General features: G+C 38.9%; 1 protein-coding gene across 1 annotated transcript; it reads right to left on the bottom strand.

Annotated features, from left to right (window-relative positions):
• Positions 1-419: 419 nt before the first annotated feature.
• On the bottom strand, positions 420-18,484 carry zgc:162331 (uncharacterized protein LOC793007 homolog). The gene is made up of 6 exons (XM_017710686.2): positions 18,467-18,484; positions 15,038-15,233; positions 10,580-10,771; positions 9,516-9,657; positions 1,308-1,493; positions 420-1,207 (listed from the first exon to the last, which is right to left on the bottom strand). Exons 2-6 carry the CDS (start codon positions 15,222-15,224, stop codon positions 952-954), a joined length of 963 nt encoding a protein of 320 aa, XP_017566175.1. The 5' UTR covers positions 15,225-15,233; positions 18,467-18,484; the 3' UTR covers positions 420-951.
• Between the last annotated feature and the right edge of the window lie 374 nt (positions 18,485-18,858).

The following is an 18,858-nucleotide window of genomic DNA, read 5'->3' as shown; positions in this document are numbered from 1 at the left end:
ACACACAGTATAACAACTTAGAATCTGAGACAAAATTTACACTTACATAGTTTACAGAATAGCAGTCATCTAGAGCTCAGCTCAAATGCTGGGCACTCCAAAGGCGTAGGAGACCCTAGCTTCAGTGGTGGATTTTATATTCTCAAAATTACAGTTATGATTGTACATATTTCATTTTCAGTACATCTTGTTGTATAGGATAACACCTGTAAGCCTTGAGCAGAGCAGCTTAATATTTGTTATTGAAAGTTAAAAGCTGAGACCAGGCCAGCACATTCACTCTGAGAAGTTTGCACAGATACAACAGTGATTCATATTAACAATGAGACTTTAGCAGACAATCTGGAAAAAAAGGTAAAACCCATGGATATGAGATTACACATTGTGAAGAATCCAGGTACAATCAAAACAATGCTATATTAGTTTTCAAAAATGAGGTTTTAATAGCCAAAGTTTTATGAGATCTTCGCAACTATGAGTATAGCACATCAGTGTTCTCCACATGTCTCCTCCACAAAGAAGAAGAAAAACAAAAATGTATAAGGAGAATGTAAAATGTTCATAATAAGCTGTAGGGAAAGTTACTAAATGCTAAAAAGTTGAGAGACATGGTAGAAGTTGAAACTGAGGTTTAAAGAAGCAGTCAAATGCCCATGTTAGTAGTTTCTGCTGTTTGTGGTTCAGTCTGTAAACCTTCAGCATGCTACAAGGACATAGTGGTTAAAGGATGTATTTGAAAGCATCAGCTCACACAAATTGTAATAAAGTCTACATTACATGAGCAACAGTACATCTAAGAAGTGTAATTTGGGGTCAGAAAATAGTCTCTGAGTACTGAGACATACAGTACACACTATCTAGGAGAGGAAGATCTTGGTGGGTTGATGGAAAACCCATACAGTAAAAATTAAAGTGAGTTTGTAGTCACATCTGTTTTGCTATTTTTTGTTGTTATGGCCAGGGGCACTGTGTTGTGACAGAAGGACTGCTGTAGGGTGGTTTGGGATAGGGAGGCAGTACAGGCTGAGCAGGGAGGCTGTCTTTGTATGGTGGGGTGGAAAGGTGAAGATACGCCGGGGCGGTGGTGGTGTTTGGCACAGTTGGAGCTGTTGGTGTGGGCACTTTTTGCAGAACCACGTGGGGGTACACCTGACTCTCCATATGGTATAGGCCAGGAAGCGGGGCACTCAGCAGGCTCTCCTGACTCCTACCGCACACACACACACACACACACACACACACATTTCATATGACATTTCATATAAAACTAGACACATCTGATGTAGACAATTCTTTAAAACTCCTACCTCTGATAGCCATAGTTCTTATAGCCTGCAAGGCTGCCCATGTACAGGGGGCTGTCAAGAGTGAGATGAGGTTCCAGACACTGGGACAGATGGTAAATCTTTGGAGGAGGAAATTCGTCCCAGTCTCCCTCATCCCTTTCCAACCAACACTCACTCTTATCACAGGACTGATCCTTGTCTCTCCTCCTGCAGTTGATAAATAAACAATCATCTTCATCATCATCATCATCATCATCATCATCATCATCATCATCATCATCATCACCACAAATGTTTCTTTAACTGAAAATCATCAAAACCACCACTCATTGTGTGTTCATATACACGACATGGCCAAAAGTATGTGAACATAATATCTATATGTGGTTGCTGAAGACCTCATTTTAACGATGCTAGGTGATAAGGCCTGACTCACAGTTGGCATTCCAGTTCATTAGAAAGGTATTTGATGTGGCTAAAATCAGGGCTCATATGTAAATATTTACAACATACAAAATATATGAAATAAAAAGAGCAAATTTTACTTCTCACAAACTGAATATAATACATTATATCTTGTTGCTAAGGCCTATAAACAGCTTGTCAACTCTTGTGCTGACTCGATCCGTTGCTCCATGAACTTAACTAATAAACTTCACTTGATGTAATATAGCAACAGTTTGGCCTTTGGCAGTGTTGGGGATAAAGTGGTACAAATACATCACAGTAAAGTCATCACTTTTTCTAGTAACAAATTAGTTTAATGCATTATATTTCGTGTAATCACATTACAGTTACTAATGCCATAAGTATATTGTTACTACCATTACACATAGGTTATATGTGTAACATTAACACAGCAACATTAATTACACACAATGCTATTAAAACCTATATTTCCTCTATATGTATTTTCTGTACTTCTCCTTGAATGTGATTTGTACGTGTGCTATGTGCTATGGCATAATCACGACTGTGATTATGAATGTGAGCAGCATAGGACGAGGACAGGATGTGCCATAAAATCGATGAGCAATCTGTCAAAGCATATACTCCTGCTAATATAAAACTGATGGATAAAGATCCCCATGCTGAAAAAGCAAGGGCCCCAACCTCACCTAAACCTAACCAGCAATTTTTATTCAGAAACAACTCTGTAAGCTTCACATAAAATATTTGCAGGCAGCTTTGTAGACCATTTCTACTGACATGTTACTACGTTTTCAAACGTCATTAGCTGTTCATAATGTTAATCAATTACTGTCTGTTTTATTCATGGCAGAGACAGAGACAGCATCTCTATCCATCTACTAGTGTGATATTTTTAAAATAAAGTATTAGTTTTTTTTTACTTAATAGAGTAAATTCAATACAAATTGCCAGTCCAACACGGCCCTTAGCCCAGTCCTTTAAGTGCCTGCATGTGAGCTCTATATTTCACTTGTGTTTATCTGTGTTTTAAACTAACACTTTAGCCATGAAAAGTGATGATCTTTGATCTTTACAACAACATAAAACGGAAACAATACTGCTGCTGTTGGGCTGCAGAAACCACGTGACTATAACTTGCATTTGGTCTAAACTAGACTCAATTCTAAAACGTGTCACGATGTAAAATGGTGCTTTTATATTTATTCAGTGAAATTCCTGCTAAATGGGTTTGGCGCCTCCCACTGGTTGGTCAGTGAAATGCAGCCACGGATTTAATATGGAATCACAGAAAACTCTCGCCAAAGCTTGCATTGCCGTATGCATGTCCTACGGAGCCCTGCTGGTGACATCCTGTATAAATGAAAAAGAATGCGTGGCCACGCCTTGTTAACGTGTGGGAACGAGATCCTAATACATGGCCACGACTTAGTAAAGCGTGGGAATGAGATGATTAAGTTAAGTGATACTTTTTAATCCCACAAACGGGGAAATACCACCTCTGCATTTAACCCATCCATGAAGTGAAACACCACATACACACTAGTGAATACACACACAGTAGGGGGCAGTGAGCACACTTGCCCGGAGCGGTGGGCAGCCCTATCCACGGGGCCCGGGGAGCAACTGGGGGTTAGGTGTATTGCTCAAGGACACCTCAGTCATGGACCATCGGCACTGGGGATTGAACCAGCAATCTTCCGGTTACAGGGCCAGTTCCCTAACCTCCAGCCCATGACTGCCCCCAAATCTCATGTCATTGCCATCAAAGTCATGGCCATTTCAAGGATCAAGGATCTCGTTCCCACATTTTACTGTCGTGGCCATGACTTAATAATTTCGTTACGACGCCTTAATAAGTCATGGCCACGCATTATTTTTATTTATATAGGATGTCACCAGCAGGGCTGTATCCTCTTGTTCCTGACTGTAAAGAAAAATTCAGATAACGCTGTCAAGTGCAGTAATACCCCAATGTTAGCCTTAAATAACACCTCTTAGAGACCAACATATCAAAGTTGGGACTGGCAGAATGAGCAGTTTCAGTCAAATCTTTGAGCTACACGGGGCTGTGTGTAGAGGTTGGTCTAGTGTAGCGGGTAACACCTCTACCTTCTAAACTGTAAATTGGGGTTTAATCCCCCACCTGGGTGAACACCCTGCACTATACCAATAAGAGTCCTCAGGCAAGACTCCTAACACTGCCTTCGCCTACCTGTGTAAAAACAATCAAATTGTAAGTTGCTCTGGATAAGAGCGTCAAATGCTGTGCTAATTTTAGCTTCTTTCATTTAAACAGAAAAGGTGATCAAATTACAAATGAACTACATTTTGTGGTTGCCATACTCATTGCAGGAAAAAAATAAATCTAATATACCATTATCTACAAGTCTGTGTCTATACGTTGGCAGGGTGGGACAAACAGCACAGAAGGCTACAGTTGTAATAACTTTCACTGCCTACTTGTGTGAGCAGGCTGGCAGCCTGATTCAGTTATCTGGCCTGCCTGTCGGTTTGTTGCTGATTTATCAGTGCCCTCACATGATTTGGCAAGCAACTTCTCTAGACACTCTACTGGGCTTAACGTCCCTGTCCAGGCTCATGCAGCCAACACGTTGAATCCTGCATTGGTGCTCTGTGTGCTTCTCAGTAATCCGCGATTTGGAAGCCAACCAGGACTGATTTGTTGATGCTTATACTAGCCACGTTTACATGCAGCCTAATAATTATTTAATAATCCAACTAATAGCTCAATAGAATAGAATAAATCCATGTATGCACCTTGATCAGAACAGACTAGTCTGATTGAGATTTTTTTTACTCTTCTTGTTAAAACTCTGTCTTTTCTGGAATTCTGTGAAGCTGCTTTGCAACAACATCCGTTGTAAAAAGCGCTATACAAATAAATTTGATTTGATTTGATTTGATTTTTGACCATTCTTCCAGAAGCGCATTTGTCAGGTCAGACATTGATGTTGGATGAGAAGGCCTGGCACACAGTCTCCTCTCTAATTCATCCCAAAGGTGTTCTATTGGGCTAAGGTCAGGACTCTGTGCAGGCCAGTGAAGTTCTTCCACCAAACTCGCTCATCCATGTCTTTACGGTCCTTGCTTTTTGCACTAGTGCGCAGTCATGTTGGAACAGGAAGGGGCCGTCCCCAAACTGTTCCCACAAAGTTGGGAGCATGAAATTGTCCAAAATCTCTTGATTCAAAATCTCATTGAGTTCCTTTCACTAGAACTAAGAAGCTGAGCCCAACTCCTGAAAAACAACACCACACCATAATCCCCCCTCCACCAACATTTACTCTTGGCACAATGCAGTCAGACATGTACCGTTCCCCTGGCAACCACAAAACCCAGACTCGTCCATCAGATTGCCAGACGGAGAAGTGTGATTAGTCACTCCAGAGAACACGTCTCCACTGCTCTAGAGTCCAGTGGCGGCGCTTTACACCACTGCATTCAACGCTTTGCATTGCGCTTTGTGATGTAAGGCTTGGATGCAGCTGCTCAGCCTTGAAAATCCATTCCATGAAGCTCTCTACGCTGTTCTTGAGCTAATCTGAAGGCCACATGTAGTTTGGAGGTCTGCAGTGATTGACTGCAATCTCGCATCCACTGACCTCGCCCTGTCATTTTACGTGACCTACCACTTTGTAGCTGAGTTGCTGTTGTTCCCAATTGCTTTCACTTTCTTATAATACCACTGACAGTTGACTGTGGAATATTCAGAAGTGAGGAAATTTCACGACTGGACTTGCACAGGTGGCATCCGATCATGGTACCATGCTGGAATTCACTGAGCTCCTGAGAGTGACCCATTCTTTCAGTAATGTTTGTAGAAGCAGTCTGCAGGCCTAGGGGCTTGGTTTTATACATCTGTGGCCATGGAAGTGATTGGAACACGTGAATTGAATGATTTGGATGGGTGAATGACGACTTTTGGAAATATAGTGTATAGGCCATTATCTACAGTGTGCCATTATCAGAAACACTACAGGGTGCCATTATCAGAAAACATGGCATCAATTTCCACTGCTACACCAATAAGACATAGTTATCTATATCACTCAAACTAGATGATAAACTTCAACTTAATAAGCTTGAAGACTGTGTAAAAAACATAAAAGGCAAAACATAGGTTCTTCTTCTTGGTCCAAAAACTGCTAGAAACAAACTGTCTAATTTAACACTTAATAATTTCTCAGTTGCATCAGGTACTTCTGTAAAAAACCTTAGTGTCATGATATAACCCAATCTTTCCTTTGATGCACATATATCCAATATTAGTAGAATAGCTTTCCTCCATCTTTGCAATTAATGCCCTGCTGTCTGGATGTTCCAGCAAAAGCCTTAACAAGCTTAGTCCAGAATGCTGCAGCCTTTACAAGTCCTTACAAGAACTATCAGCCTAGTTTTGTCTAACCTACACTGCTTGCCATTAAATTCCAAACTGAGTTTAAAATTCTTTTATTAACATATAAAGCTATAAACAGCCTCGCCTTAGTGAACATCTTTTGTTTTGAACTATCACGCCTACTTAAATCACAAGGTGCTGGTTTACAATTAGTACTTAGAATTATTAAAATTGTATCAGGGGGTTGAGCCTTTTCATACAAAGCCCCCCCAGCTTCCAAATAATCTTCCAGTCAATGTTCGTGACTTAGACACAGTCTTTAAGTCTAGACTAAAAACCTACTTCTTTAGTCAAGCCTTTGGTAATTAGTTTTTCCTCTTATACAAAAGGTGCAGATCTACATCTTTTTGTGGAAAATAATCAAAAAATATTAATTGAGGAAGTTTTTGAATGTGTGGAACTACTGGATATGTCTGTTTTGCTTTTATTCCTCAATAAAAAAAAAGGTGCAGATCTGGGGGTTCATGGTCATGGAGTATTATGGTAAACTGGGAATGTTGGTGCTGTCATCCCGCTGCTCTCACACGTTCACTCATTTATGTTGAAAGTGGAGCAGAGGGGCGCTGATATCTCATGGAGCCCTCATGTCCTTCTGGCTCTCCCATTTGGTTAGGCTGTAATAGCTAGACCTTCCAGAGTCTCTGCTCTCTGTTAACACTGTATATTGTAATCAGTCTGTCTAATGGTTCCTCTCAAGGTTTCTTCCTCTTGATTTTGGGGAGTTTTTCCTTGCTACTGTCACCATAGGCTTGCTCACTGGACCCAGACAAATATGGATATTATAATTATATCAATATCAGAAACATGGCTTAAAAACCTGAGAATACCTGAGAAACTGATTGAAATTGAGGGTCACAATGTATATTGATACAATCCAGTAAAGGTGGTGGAGTTTAATTCCAAACTTTGTAACTCCAAGGTGAATGGCTGTTACAGAACACTGTCAGCCACAAAAGAAGCCATCTCTTCACTTTCGGATGTCTTACATAGCCTTGATGAGCGCAAATTCATTCTTATGGGTGAATTAAACTGGGATTGGCTCCCCCCAGCTTCTAACTGCATTAAGAAATTGTGTAATACCTTAAATCTCACACAATTTATTAATGCTCCAACTAAACACAATCCTGAGGATCAAAGTAAATTTACACTACTAGATCTCATTCTCACAAACTTACTAACCGATCAAGGACTGGGCCAAAAAACACTGACTCCAATGCTCACTGGACTTTTTAGAACATTGTGAAATGCATGCACAATTCAATATAGGAAATCTAAATCAGAATATCACTTAAAATCTTAATCACATTAATGTCTGGAAACATCTAACATCATTGTCATGCTCTAATTTTACTTTAGGCCTCCCTGATTGCATTTTACTCAACTCAATTGAAATTACAGTATTTTCAATTATATTCTTAATTATAGTAAAGGTGATATTAGGAGGCCTTTAAATGAGCATTTTATACCAGTTGGTTTTGTTTTTAAAATTTATGCAGTCTCCAAGTTATTTTTCCAATGTTGTGTAATCTCACATTTGTCTATAAAATTTTGAAAGATCTTGATCCAAAAAAGTAATCTGGAACCAACTATAGGAGCCACTGTTTGTCCTGGAGTCTGTTTAGTTTTGAAGGTTTTATCACTTCATTTGAAATAAATCACACATCACTCACTGTACTTTTGGGTAAAAATTTGCCACAATAAACAATAATAATAAACCTTACTTGATATCTACTTCTGTGTCATTAGTTTAAATACTCAGGTCACTGATGCTTATCCAAAAATCAAATGCAGATCTTTGCTACTCTTTTAAGGCTTGTGTGTTGTTTCTATCCGCTGTAGCACAAGTTGCAGGAATGATATTAGAGCAATAATGTGTAAAGAGTCAGACGCTAAAACAGGCAGATTATGCTGCCCATGTACAGTGCTGAAGAAAAAGAGGAAAGCCAGCTCTACTAATGAATTCCCTCATTTCACCATAAAATTCATCCCACCAACAGTGAACAGACCAGGGTTCCATCTGAAGACCAAGACCTACGGGTTTTGCCAGACCAGTTCAGCTGTTTGATGCAGAACCGAACACGGGTGGGGTGTTGACACACGCCAAGCGGAGTGAACTAAAGAAAAACGTCTGATAGGTCTACACCGACCAAGGCAGGAGAAAGCATGCTGAGAAACCTGCACTGCACGCCTATGGCTGTGTTGTCTCAAACTGATGATGTTTAAATTAGCCTGTGACTGCAATGTTTTCAGTAATACGTCTCAACCTACCCACTGTGACCTACAGACCACTTGAGGGTGCTTCATGGCCCACAAGTTGGTTTTCGTTTTACTGTGGGCCGCTATGCTTTATAGTTATGCACAGGTGGACCTTGGGGTGGAAAAGCTTCAGAACCCCTGTTTTAGACTAAGAGGATATTATTTACATGCATGCTGCCTTCTCTGAACTCCACAGCTGAGAGTCTGTGTAGCACAGTTATCTGTATCCAACTCACTGTCCCTTACATATCATTGTGAACTTGATGATGATATGATATGGTGTCTTGGCCTTTGTTAAGCCTAAGGAGACAGCAACACTGGTATATCTTTATTTACAAAGCCTTGATTGCCCCCTCTTATCTGTTTAATTTTCTAATATGTATCAGCAGATGCTATGATTTTCACTCCTCTTGAAGGCTGCTCTACAAGGTACCTAGGGTTAGTTCAGAATTGGGCTATACAGCTTTCTCTTATTTTATACCTTGGTCATGCAATAATCTTCAGAACATACTACAGCGTAATGATTTTTTCTCCTGACTGAGTTTAAAACTTTGATTAAAAAGCTGAATAACTGAACTGCATAACTACAATTGCTATTCCTAAGCTGGATTTTATGTTTTGTATTATGTATCTGTTTTTTGTCTGTTGTGAATGTTTTTTTAATTGTCCCATAACTGTTTTGTTATACTCAATTTTATAATTCCTGTACCTGAAAACTGTGTGCTCTGTCGGCCACGTCTCCCTTGAAAAAGATTTTAATCTCAAGGGACCTTCTGGTTAAATTAAGCTTTAACAATTTTTTTTTAAATTTGAGAAACAATTAGTAATTTGTAATGGATTACTTTTTTGAGTAACTACCCCAGAACTTTCCATGAGATGGTATGTAGAAATTTCCCAAGGGGAAATGGCAAGCCAAGTAAACAAGGCATGCTGAAATGGGCAGGGTGTCGGAGGGTTTTATTGACCACTCCCGCTCTCTACTAAATGCTTGGGCTAGTCTTCATGCTCCGTGTAAACATGCAAACAGAGATGGAATGGATAGGCTGAGGGGGGAAGGGTGTGTGTGTGTGTGTGTGTGTGTGTGTGTGTGTGTGTGTGTGTGTGTGTGCGAGATTCTGCCTTCCCTCCGCTCTCCTCTGTCCTTGCTCATTCGTTCTTGTAGGCAGCAGATGACGAAGGACACGGACATGGCGAGGATGATGATGCCACTCACCACTGATGCCAGCACAGCCACTCGTAAGCCGCGGTCCTCTGGTTTGGGGATGGCTACATGGCACAGAGAATTCAGAACATGAATAGAACCAAACTGAATCACATTCGTTTATAAGCTGTGATGTTAATTATTGTTTATATTTCTGCTGTTTTTGACATTGAAACAATTTGAAACATTCAGAAACGCAGGCCTTCAACTTGTTGATTCAGAAAATGAACTGAATGTAATTGTATTTAATTGTGTAACTAACTGTGTAATATAATTGTTATGTGTGTACCTTACATTTAAACAATTATGCAATGTAAATTAAATACAGAAAAATGGCAATAATAACTCTAGACTAAACTTATGTTGTCCAGCTCTGCCCTTACAAATCATAACAAGAAACACTGTTTTCTGTCACAATGGTGATTCTCACTTTTCCTGCGAATAAAAGGAAAGTGTAGTTAATATTAATAGTGTCCAAAAGGTAACAAGTGTGGCCTACTCAGGTGCTCACACATTTGCATTTGAATTATGTCTTAAATAATGCACACTCATATAAGTACAGATCAGAATTTTCAAATTTGCATTTGAATTTGAAAAATGATTCTGCCATATACTACTAGAGAGCATGAGACCAGTGACTGTGTGAGACACAATATCGGCTGTCCCTAGCCTCTCTAAACAATGGTATTTATTTTTATATACTTTAATCCAAACTACACGTCTTATTTCAATATCTGATTAACCAAAATATTTCATGACATTCTCAAATAGACGTACACATAGTATGCACAAAACCACAAACAAATATATGTCAGCTATATCAGGAAACCAGCATTCTTCCAGCATTCTGCCTTGTGATAAGTTGAAATTGTCTTGTTGCAGTTGCCTTCATTTTGTAATTGCTTAATTATTTTAAAACACAAGTCATCCTAAAGTAACTGCAAGTGCAAGTCAATTGCACTCAGTCTCACACACAGTAGCACTCACCCTCACACATGGGGAGGAGGTTGCTCCAATGAGCAGTGCCGCCCTGCAGCACGCAGGAAATCCTCTGACTGCCCACCAGCTGGAAGCCCTCACTGCACCAGAAGGCCAGCACTGTGCCCACAGACACTCCTGTACCCTTCTCTACTGAAAATGAACCTCGCTGCGGGGGTAACAGCGACACACACAGCACATCTGAAACACCACACACACACACACACGCACACACACACACACACACACGCACTCACACACACACACACACACACACACACACACACACACACACACAAAGATAGTTACAGATTACTAACATTTTTATACATACAATTTATACACAAACACACTTGTAACTGCATCTGTAAACCATGTACACATTTTACTGTACAATTCTACAACCTAGGAAAACTCAGCTAGTTATTCAGTGTAGTCTATGTAGTTACTGAACTAATAAGCCTTATATTGACTTGTGTATTTGTTGTAGAAGTTATTACGAATAAAATACACTTTTAAGTCATGCACTTTTAAGGAGAACATTAGGTTTATTTCAAGACGTCTTTGTAGAGAGATATTCACAGATCACTCGTTTGGTTCTGTCTCACCCTAATCTGACTCTAAGTCTTATGGTTATGTACATATGACAGAGACCCATAAGAGAAGTACAGAACATTTGAAGATAACCTGACAGAATGATTATTCTGATGAACAGAATCAGACAGAAGGAGTAACACAATGAACCACAATCCAACACTTATTTAAGGGATTAAAGAAGAACATAGAGCCTCACACAATGTAAAGGGTCCATATTAATTAAAGGTTTTTCCTAGATCCCTGTGTCCGGGCCAAGAACCATAGGAAACTTTCATGTTAAGGATGTAGGACATTTTACAATGCCCCAGGCTTAGACATTCATTTTATTTCAACTTTATTTTCTAGTACTTTCTTGTTCAGTGAATAATGTGAGTTTAAAGGATTGCAATGGAAAAAAAATGAATTCATTTGCAACAGATAACTTTGTCATTTATTTCATTTCCAGTCAAAACAGCCATTTAGTACTAGTTTTAATTTTTCAGTGTCAGGAAAAAAAAACTGGCTTTACCCTTCCTTACACAACTATGTTTTATGAAATCTCCCCAGAAACATCTCCTGAAAAATGAATAACTTGAATGACTCTTTTAACTGGAAATTAAATAAATAAAGGGTGGTCATTAACTAGTGCACAGTACTGTACATTCAAAAATAAAACATTGCACAAAAATTATGCTCTTTTGATGAAACTGAATGTGGCATGTGCACATTAATTTCTGCAATCTAATCAAATATATTTGTCCTCTTTCTTTTAAGCCAGCTCATGCTGCTTCTTCTCTTTTCACCATTAATGGTCTCTTTTTCCACACAGCATCCTCTCTACTCACTTTCACTGTTCTCCTCACAGCACCTCCCAAACAATACTTTGCGTGGCCAACATAGTGCAACATCAAGTTCACACCAAATGCAAAATAAAGCTCAGGTGGGTGACACAGGAGAGTATTTTTCTTGACCGTGCCGTGTACTAATGAGAAGTCACACAGCACAGAGCAGCTTGTGATGTCATAAACCTGGATGCCATTCTCTCTATGCCAAATTTAGCCCCTTAAATGGCCAGGACCCCCAGTGGGCCTAAAGATTTTATTACATCAATAAATCTTCTATAACCTAAGAATAGCTCAGCCAGTTTTCATTAAAGTCCCTGTATTTACTGAATAATACATTTTAGTAAGCAATAAACCTGGGATTTTAAGGAGCTAACTGGCATGGCAATACCAACACATGCCAAAGCCTTAAAGAAACTTGATGCCACCACATTCTCTTTTCTCCTCGCTGATCCTTCCCTTTCTCTTTTCCTTTTTGCTCTCTCACACCATTCCTCTCTCTCTCTGCCTTTTGAGAAGCTGCCAGAGAGGTTCTCTCAGAATAGAATGTGATTAAATAAAGATTAGGGTGGCACATTATAAATCCACAAAGTCCCCACAGTTACATGACAGGTCCAGTGTTCTGCTGTCCCTCATCATACAGACCAACCTGAAAATTAAACTCACTCTCTCCTACTCTTTCGCACTCCAAACAGCATTAAAATGCATGTCCACTATAACATGAAGGTTCTAAAAAGGGGTTATGGACTGATGCCCTAAAAAAACATTTTTGTTTCCCTAAATATTTCAATACATTGTTGTTTTAAAAAACATTCAACATAACGCAAAAGTTCTAAACCAAAGTATACCAAGTTACTCCTAGAAGCTGTGTCCTGTTTTCTACTCTGTGACCATTAAGTAATTTGTTTAAGCAACGCAATGATGTGCAAATCATGTAAGTTTGTGTGTGTGTGTGAAGAGCTGAGACATGTATACAGTATAAAGTCTTATGTGTTGAAACCTCCAAGTGCACTTTTTGGAGGACCACATTTACAAGCTCTCAAAGCTTATTGTACTCTCAAAGGCAAGTGTGTCTGTTGAGTGCCACAGCAGCGATAAGACTACACTTAATTGCCAAAGCTGGCAACATCGTAACAGAACTGACACACTGCCAAAGGTAGCTGGCAGACTGGACACTAGCATATGGCAAGAAAACTCACATTGTTCCACCACTGGAAGACATAACTTTCTACGTAATTCCTGTCCTTGAGATAGTTAAGAGCAGGCATCATAACCCCACTAAAAAATGAAGTTCTGCAGATTTTCAATACCAGCATTACAATAAATTAGGAAAATCACAATAGTTTACTGTATTGTACTACACTATTATTACAGATTAATATTAAACAATACAAATAGGAATATTATACAAAGATAAATTTATTACAGATTATATAGAGCTATTATACAGCACTATAGTAGTAGTTTCTAAACCAAAGAGTTTTGTTGTAGTATACTGACATTTTCTAATACTACCCAGTAGTAGAGGTCTGCTGTCTTGCAGATTTCCATGGGACCTGCCACAATATCTTAAGGTGCGGGACTAATTTTCAGTGTTGCACTCAGGATCGGGCAGGAAACCAGAGCACTGGAGGCAGGAGCAGGCCATAGCAGGCACAGAAAGAAATGAATGAATAGCCTAAATAAAGTAGAAGGATCACTAAATCACTTATATAAAAACATAAAACGACAACAGTATAACAATTAAACACTTCTTTTTCTTATTGAATAAACTTTGTGTATACCCACTTTAATGCACATACACAGGGCCAGAATTCTAAAACACCCTGCCACTTTTACAGACACATTAAAAGCAAACAGCATCATGGTTGCACATTTGCTCAATCTTTAATAAGGATTAATGGTGTGTTTTACCACTTGTGCAATGTGAGGATATGTTGTAGCGATTCATAACATCATGCAAAATTAACAAAATAACACCTGAATGGCTGTTTGGCAAATTGGATGTTTCGAGAACCCACTTCCTGTATATGGATTAGCTTTTAATTCAAACAAGAGTAAATTAACATGTTGTGATTCTCATCATATGTTTGAATTTATTTTGTTGCAAACAGTTTCAGCTTTTAATTTTATTTTTCAATTTGTAATGCATTTTACAAAGGAATTTAATTGTAATGGTTCAAATAATCTTACTACATTGGCAGATAATTTTGTTTGGGACAAGCATCTTAAAACAAGCAAAACTATTTGTCAATATAGTGAGATAATTTCACATAGATTTTAACAAAACTACCTAAACAACTAATAAATATCTAGAAATTAAATGATCTTATAATATTCTTACAACTTAAAATGAGAAAATATAGATGTATTAACTAGATTGAGGATGATTTTACTTGCCAAACTATCATTTTTGCAGTGTTGTCTCACAAATCAGCTACATACATTGACTTGTGACTGTGCCTCCATCAATAACCAATTTGTAAAGAACACATGAGAAATCTACTGGACTACTGCAATGTTCCAATTTCAGAGGCGCCTCTGTTGTGTTATATCAGCATAGCAGCAGCACCGATCTGCCAAGAAGTATTTTATTACCAGAGATTTGCACTATTATTGCTCTAGTTGTTTAAGCCTTTAAGGAGATTATGATGTTATTATTGTGGTTGTGTACCTGCATGTGAATTTGAGGGACAACTGTGTGACCATTTTTCAAGAGCGTATGTGTGTTTGTCTGAGAAGAGACACTGCATGTGTATGTGGAAGTTGTTAGTCAGAGATTAGCTTTGTAAAAATAGTTATGCAAGTTTAGCTGAATTTCCTAGTAGCTTGTGGTAAATGAGTTATTCAAAGTAGCTACCCTTTTTACTTAATGAGTCAGAAAAGTGTCAGAAAAAATTCTCTAAGAGCATGAGGAACAAACAGTGACAAGAACCAAGACTTTCAAGGGCAACCAACTGAATAGTGAAGCTAAGATACAAATATCTGCCATTGGTGATTCTTGTAAAACACATAATGCAGTATGTGACCACTCTACATGAAAGCTAACCTGTGTAGTTACTGGCAGGGGACAGTGTGCTGTTCTCCTCATCTTCATCAGCAGGAAAGGCCGTGGTCCTCTGAAGGGTGGGACTGACTGAAGAATCCCCTGTTGGCACCAGTGCCCAAGCCAGAGTCCATGTGGTGGTGCAGAGAAGAGGCCATAAAAGCCCTGTCTTCCAGGCCCCCTCTAACATAGCAGAGCACTGTGGGTCAGAAATAGGAAAAAGTCAGGAGCAGACACTTTCTCATGTCCAGATTTTGGGTTGCCTTTGCCCCTTGATGGGCCACTGCCTCTTACTTCCCTTTAGTTACTCCCCTTCTGTTCTTGCTCAGCTAAAACTGAAGGGAGACTTTGCACTTGCTTCTTTTCCCAAGCAGAGACTGACAGAGTTGTGCTGGGTCCATTCTCTGTACACAGCTGACCGTGGCCAGTTCCGTGCCTGACACCCCCCCACACCCCCCCACCCCCACCCCCCTGCTAAGCTGCTTGTTGCTTCGGTCTCACCACTCTGCCGCTGGTGCTTATCCACAAGCGCAGTAAGCTGTGGACCAGTCATTTATGCACTCTTAAACCCTCACTTTTGCCTGCTGATCTCTCTCCCTCTCACACTCTCACTCTCTTTCACACAAAACTCTCCTTCTATCTCACTCTAAGTCTTTCACACAAACTCAAACTAAAACACACACATTTAAACCCTTTTTCTATCCTGCTGTCTCTCTCTGTAGACTCTCCTCCTCAATCTCTCTCACTCACACACATAAACATTCTCTAGCTCTCTCTCTCTCTCCAACACACACACAAACTCTCCTGACTCTCTCATTCTTGTTATGTGGATTTTCTGAGCATTGTTCAGTTGAAGCCTAATGAAAAAAGGGTCAAGTCTTCCAGTCTTATCAACTAGAGAAATTACCTACAGAAACAAAACAAACCACCAACTTAGCCTTGTTTAGAAAGTGTACATCTATTACAGCAGTGTTTAGCCATTTAAAATATTCATAAATTTGCCACACACTGTGTCCTCTATTTTTAATAGCATTCGCTCAGGCTCTGATCTTCGTGTTGAACCGACACGAAAAGTTGGGCCAATTTTAGACTAGCTCTTAAATGATTCAGTAGAACTCTTGACTGTCATGGGCCACTCCACTTCTAAATTTACTGATAGCATGTTCAAATTTGTGATCTTTCAGACAAGGTCCCTGTCATTCCATGCCATATTCTCTCTCTCTCTCTTCATATGTGTTGGACTGCCATTAACACTCTTTGCCTCAAACGCAGTCCTTCACTCAGTGCATGCTATTACAGTTTTTCTCGGTTGCTTAAACACTATTGTTTATTCAGAAGCTGTTTTTTCAAAGCTGTTAACACATCAATCAATCAATCAATCAAAATAAACCAATCAACCAATCAACCTTTATTTAGTTTCAGAGAACATTGAGGGTGCCCCTCATTTACAATGTTGCTGAATTAATACAGAGTAAGGGCTTGATAATGCATAAGAACATATCAAATGATAAAAGTAAATTTCATAAATGAAGACTGAGATCAGGTATAAAAAGTAAAACGTTAATAATAATAAAAATACATAAAATATAATAAAAAAACAATAAAACAGAAATTAAAACATAAGGTTAATAAAATCAAGTCAAAATAAAACAAGAGGAAGATAAGATATTTGTTTTTTAATATTTTGGGTGAAATAAATTTCTGTCTGGTTTTTGTATTTTGTTTGCAAGGCTTATACAGTACGTTGCATTGAAGTGTACCCCCGTTAAAGACCATGTTTCATTGTAATATTCTTACACTTTGACATGTTCTAAATCGGTTCACAGAACCAGCAGAGAACAGGAGACATACCGCAGTAAGACATACAGGCTGAAATCTGTGAAACTAAAACCTGTGTTTTGTGGGCTTTTTTTGGTCGATGTTTAGTGGATTGATTGAAGGAATTTACTCTCTTGATTTGGTGTTTGAGGAAAAAGTTTGCTTTGTTGTGTTTAGTGCTGTGTGGGGGTCAGACTATTTTCCAAAGAATAAGTTTTTTTTTCTTCAGTAAGCCTCTGTTTAGAACATTCTTAAAAAGATGGTTCTTCAAGAGTTCTTTAATAAAGACAATGGGCCTATACAGAACCATCAAAACTCGATCTGAAATCTGAATTCATCAATCTGAAAAAAACCCTTTGAAGATGCAAAGAACCCTTTAATCATGCAAAGGGCTCCTTGAGTGTTCATGGTTCTATACAGAAACATTACTAAAGCACCCTTGAAGATCCATCTTTTTTAAGTGTGTATCACGTGGTAACTGTTTTAAGCATGTGACTTCTGAAAGGACAAAAGTGTTAAAGCAACAAAAACTGCTGCATTCGAACATGAAGAAAGTACCACTCTCAAACCATGATACGTCAATAAACTATAATAATAAACTTTTGTTTATATAGTGCCTTTCATATGTTGAAAGGTGCGTTACATGAAACATAAGGAGAGGAAGGAGAAAATAAAAACATTGAGTTAAATGAAAATTCCAAAAACACAAATAAAAAAAATTCACTTAATAATGTAGATGACAAAAGAAAATGATTAAATAAATAAAATACAGTAAAACTAGAAAGCACAACAGCTTTAGGCTGCTTTTTAAACTCGCTAACTGCTTGTCATATGTCTTGTGGGAAGGTGTTCCACAGTTTAGGAGCCTATACACTACATGCTGACTCGCCACTTCTTTTGTGTTTTGTTCTAGGAATACACTTCACACAATCCTGCGTTTGATAATCTTACACATTGTTGCGATGTATGATCAGTTACCAACCTGACATGCCAGCCCAATAATGGCCTTAATAACAAATAAAAAACAAGCAATTGCACTTATAATGAGAGTTTAAATAAGAGAAGCTAGTGCTACAGCACTGAAGAAATCCACCTTTATTCTCTAAACCACTCCAGCATGCTGTGCAGGTTCAACTGGTAGAGGAGGCCTCCTGCAAACAGCTCTGACAGGGTTAGTTCCCTGTTAAGATCTAAAGAGGTTTAAGGGCGACTTAGGCAACATTGATTGGTTATGTAATGCTACAATGGTCATTTCCTCCCCACAGACAGCTTAGGAGGCAGACAGACACATCTTTTGTGGTGCATTTCCATTGATGTATGCATTACTGTAGCTAATGTAAGGTTAATACCTAACTGTAGTCTTATTGTCAGTTACCAAGAGAAAGTTAAAAAAAAAGAAAGAGGAATAAACAATAAAGAGCTAAAACACACACACACACACACACACACACACACATATATATATGTATATGTATGTGTGTGTGTGTATATATATATATACACACACACACACACACACAAAAGGACAAACTGAGTAACCCAAGTGGTCACAAGCATCAACTGGTACACAATCACTTATCATTAGAGATAACAGTGTTCTCCTCAATAACCTACCCTGCAGAGAGAACAGAGCGCTGACCATCACGCATTCCATGCTGATCTTACAGGGTGACCAACATGCCTGCATCCAACACACAAGTCGTTCAGTGTTTTATTCTCTCATTCACCTACAAACTGCGTTTTTATGTCTTTATAAGGCAAAGCAGTCCCTTTCTCAGATTAACAACCTGGTGTTTCAAAAGTAAAGCAGTGGGATTTATACAGTGTTACACAACACAAAGGTGGTAAAACCTGAGTAAATTTGTCGTGGGCCATGCTGTCGCGCTAGCGTGTCATGTGACATCGCTTTAAATAAAGCCTCATGTGCACGAACAACTTTTCTCCCGATTCACTGCAGACAATGCTTCAGCATTCCACTAGGGGGCGGTTTACGACCACTTTTGAGT

Source organism: Pygocentrus nattereri, chromosome 1 (genome assembly GCF_015220715.1).
Source record: "Pygocentrus nattereri isolate fPygNat1 chromosome 1, fPygNat1.pri, whole genome shotgun sequence".
In the NCBI taxonomy this organism is placed as follows: Eukaryota; Metazoa; Chordata; class Actinopteri; order Characiformes; family Serrasalmidae; genus Pygocentrus; species Pygocentrus nattereri.
The sequence above is the reverse complement of the archived record's forward strand: the minus strand, read 5'-3'. Positions and strand labels throughout refer to the sequence as shown.

Bases quoted from the DNA above. Each gene is read 5' to 3' on its own strand.
- zgc:162331 (XM_017710686.2), bottom strand. From the start codon at position 15,224: ATGTTAGAGGGGGCCTGGAAGACAGGGCTTTTATGGCCTCTTCTCTGC. The intron at 10,772-15,037 runs GTTAGCTTTCAT...GTGGTGTTTCAG, and splicing joins CCCTGCCAGTAACTACACAG to ATGTGCTGTGTGTGTCGCTG. The intron at 1,494-9,515 runs GGAAGGCAGAAT...TATCAACTGCAG, and splicing joins AAGGACAGAGGAGAGCGGAG to GAGGAGAGACAAGGATCAGT.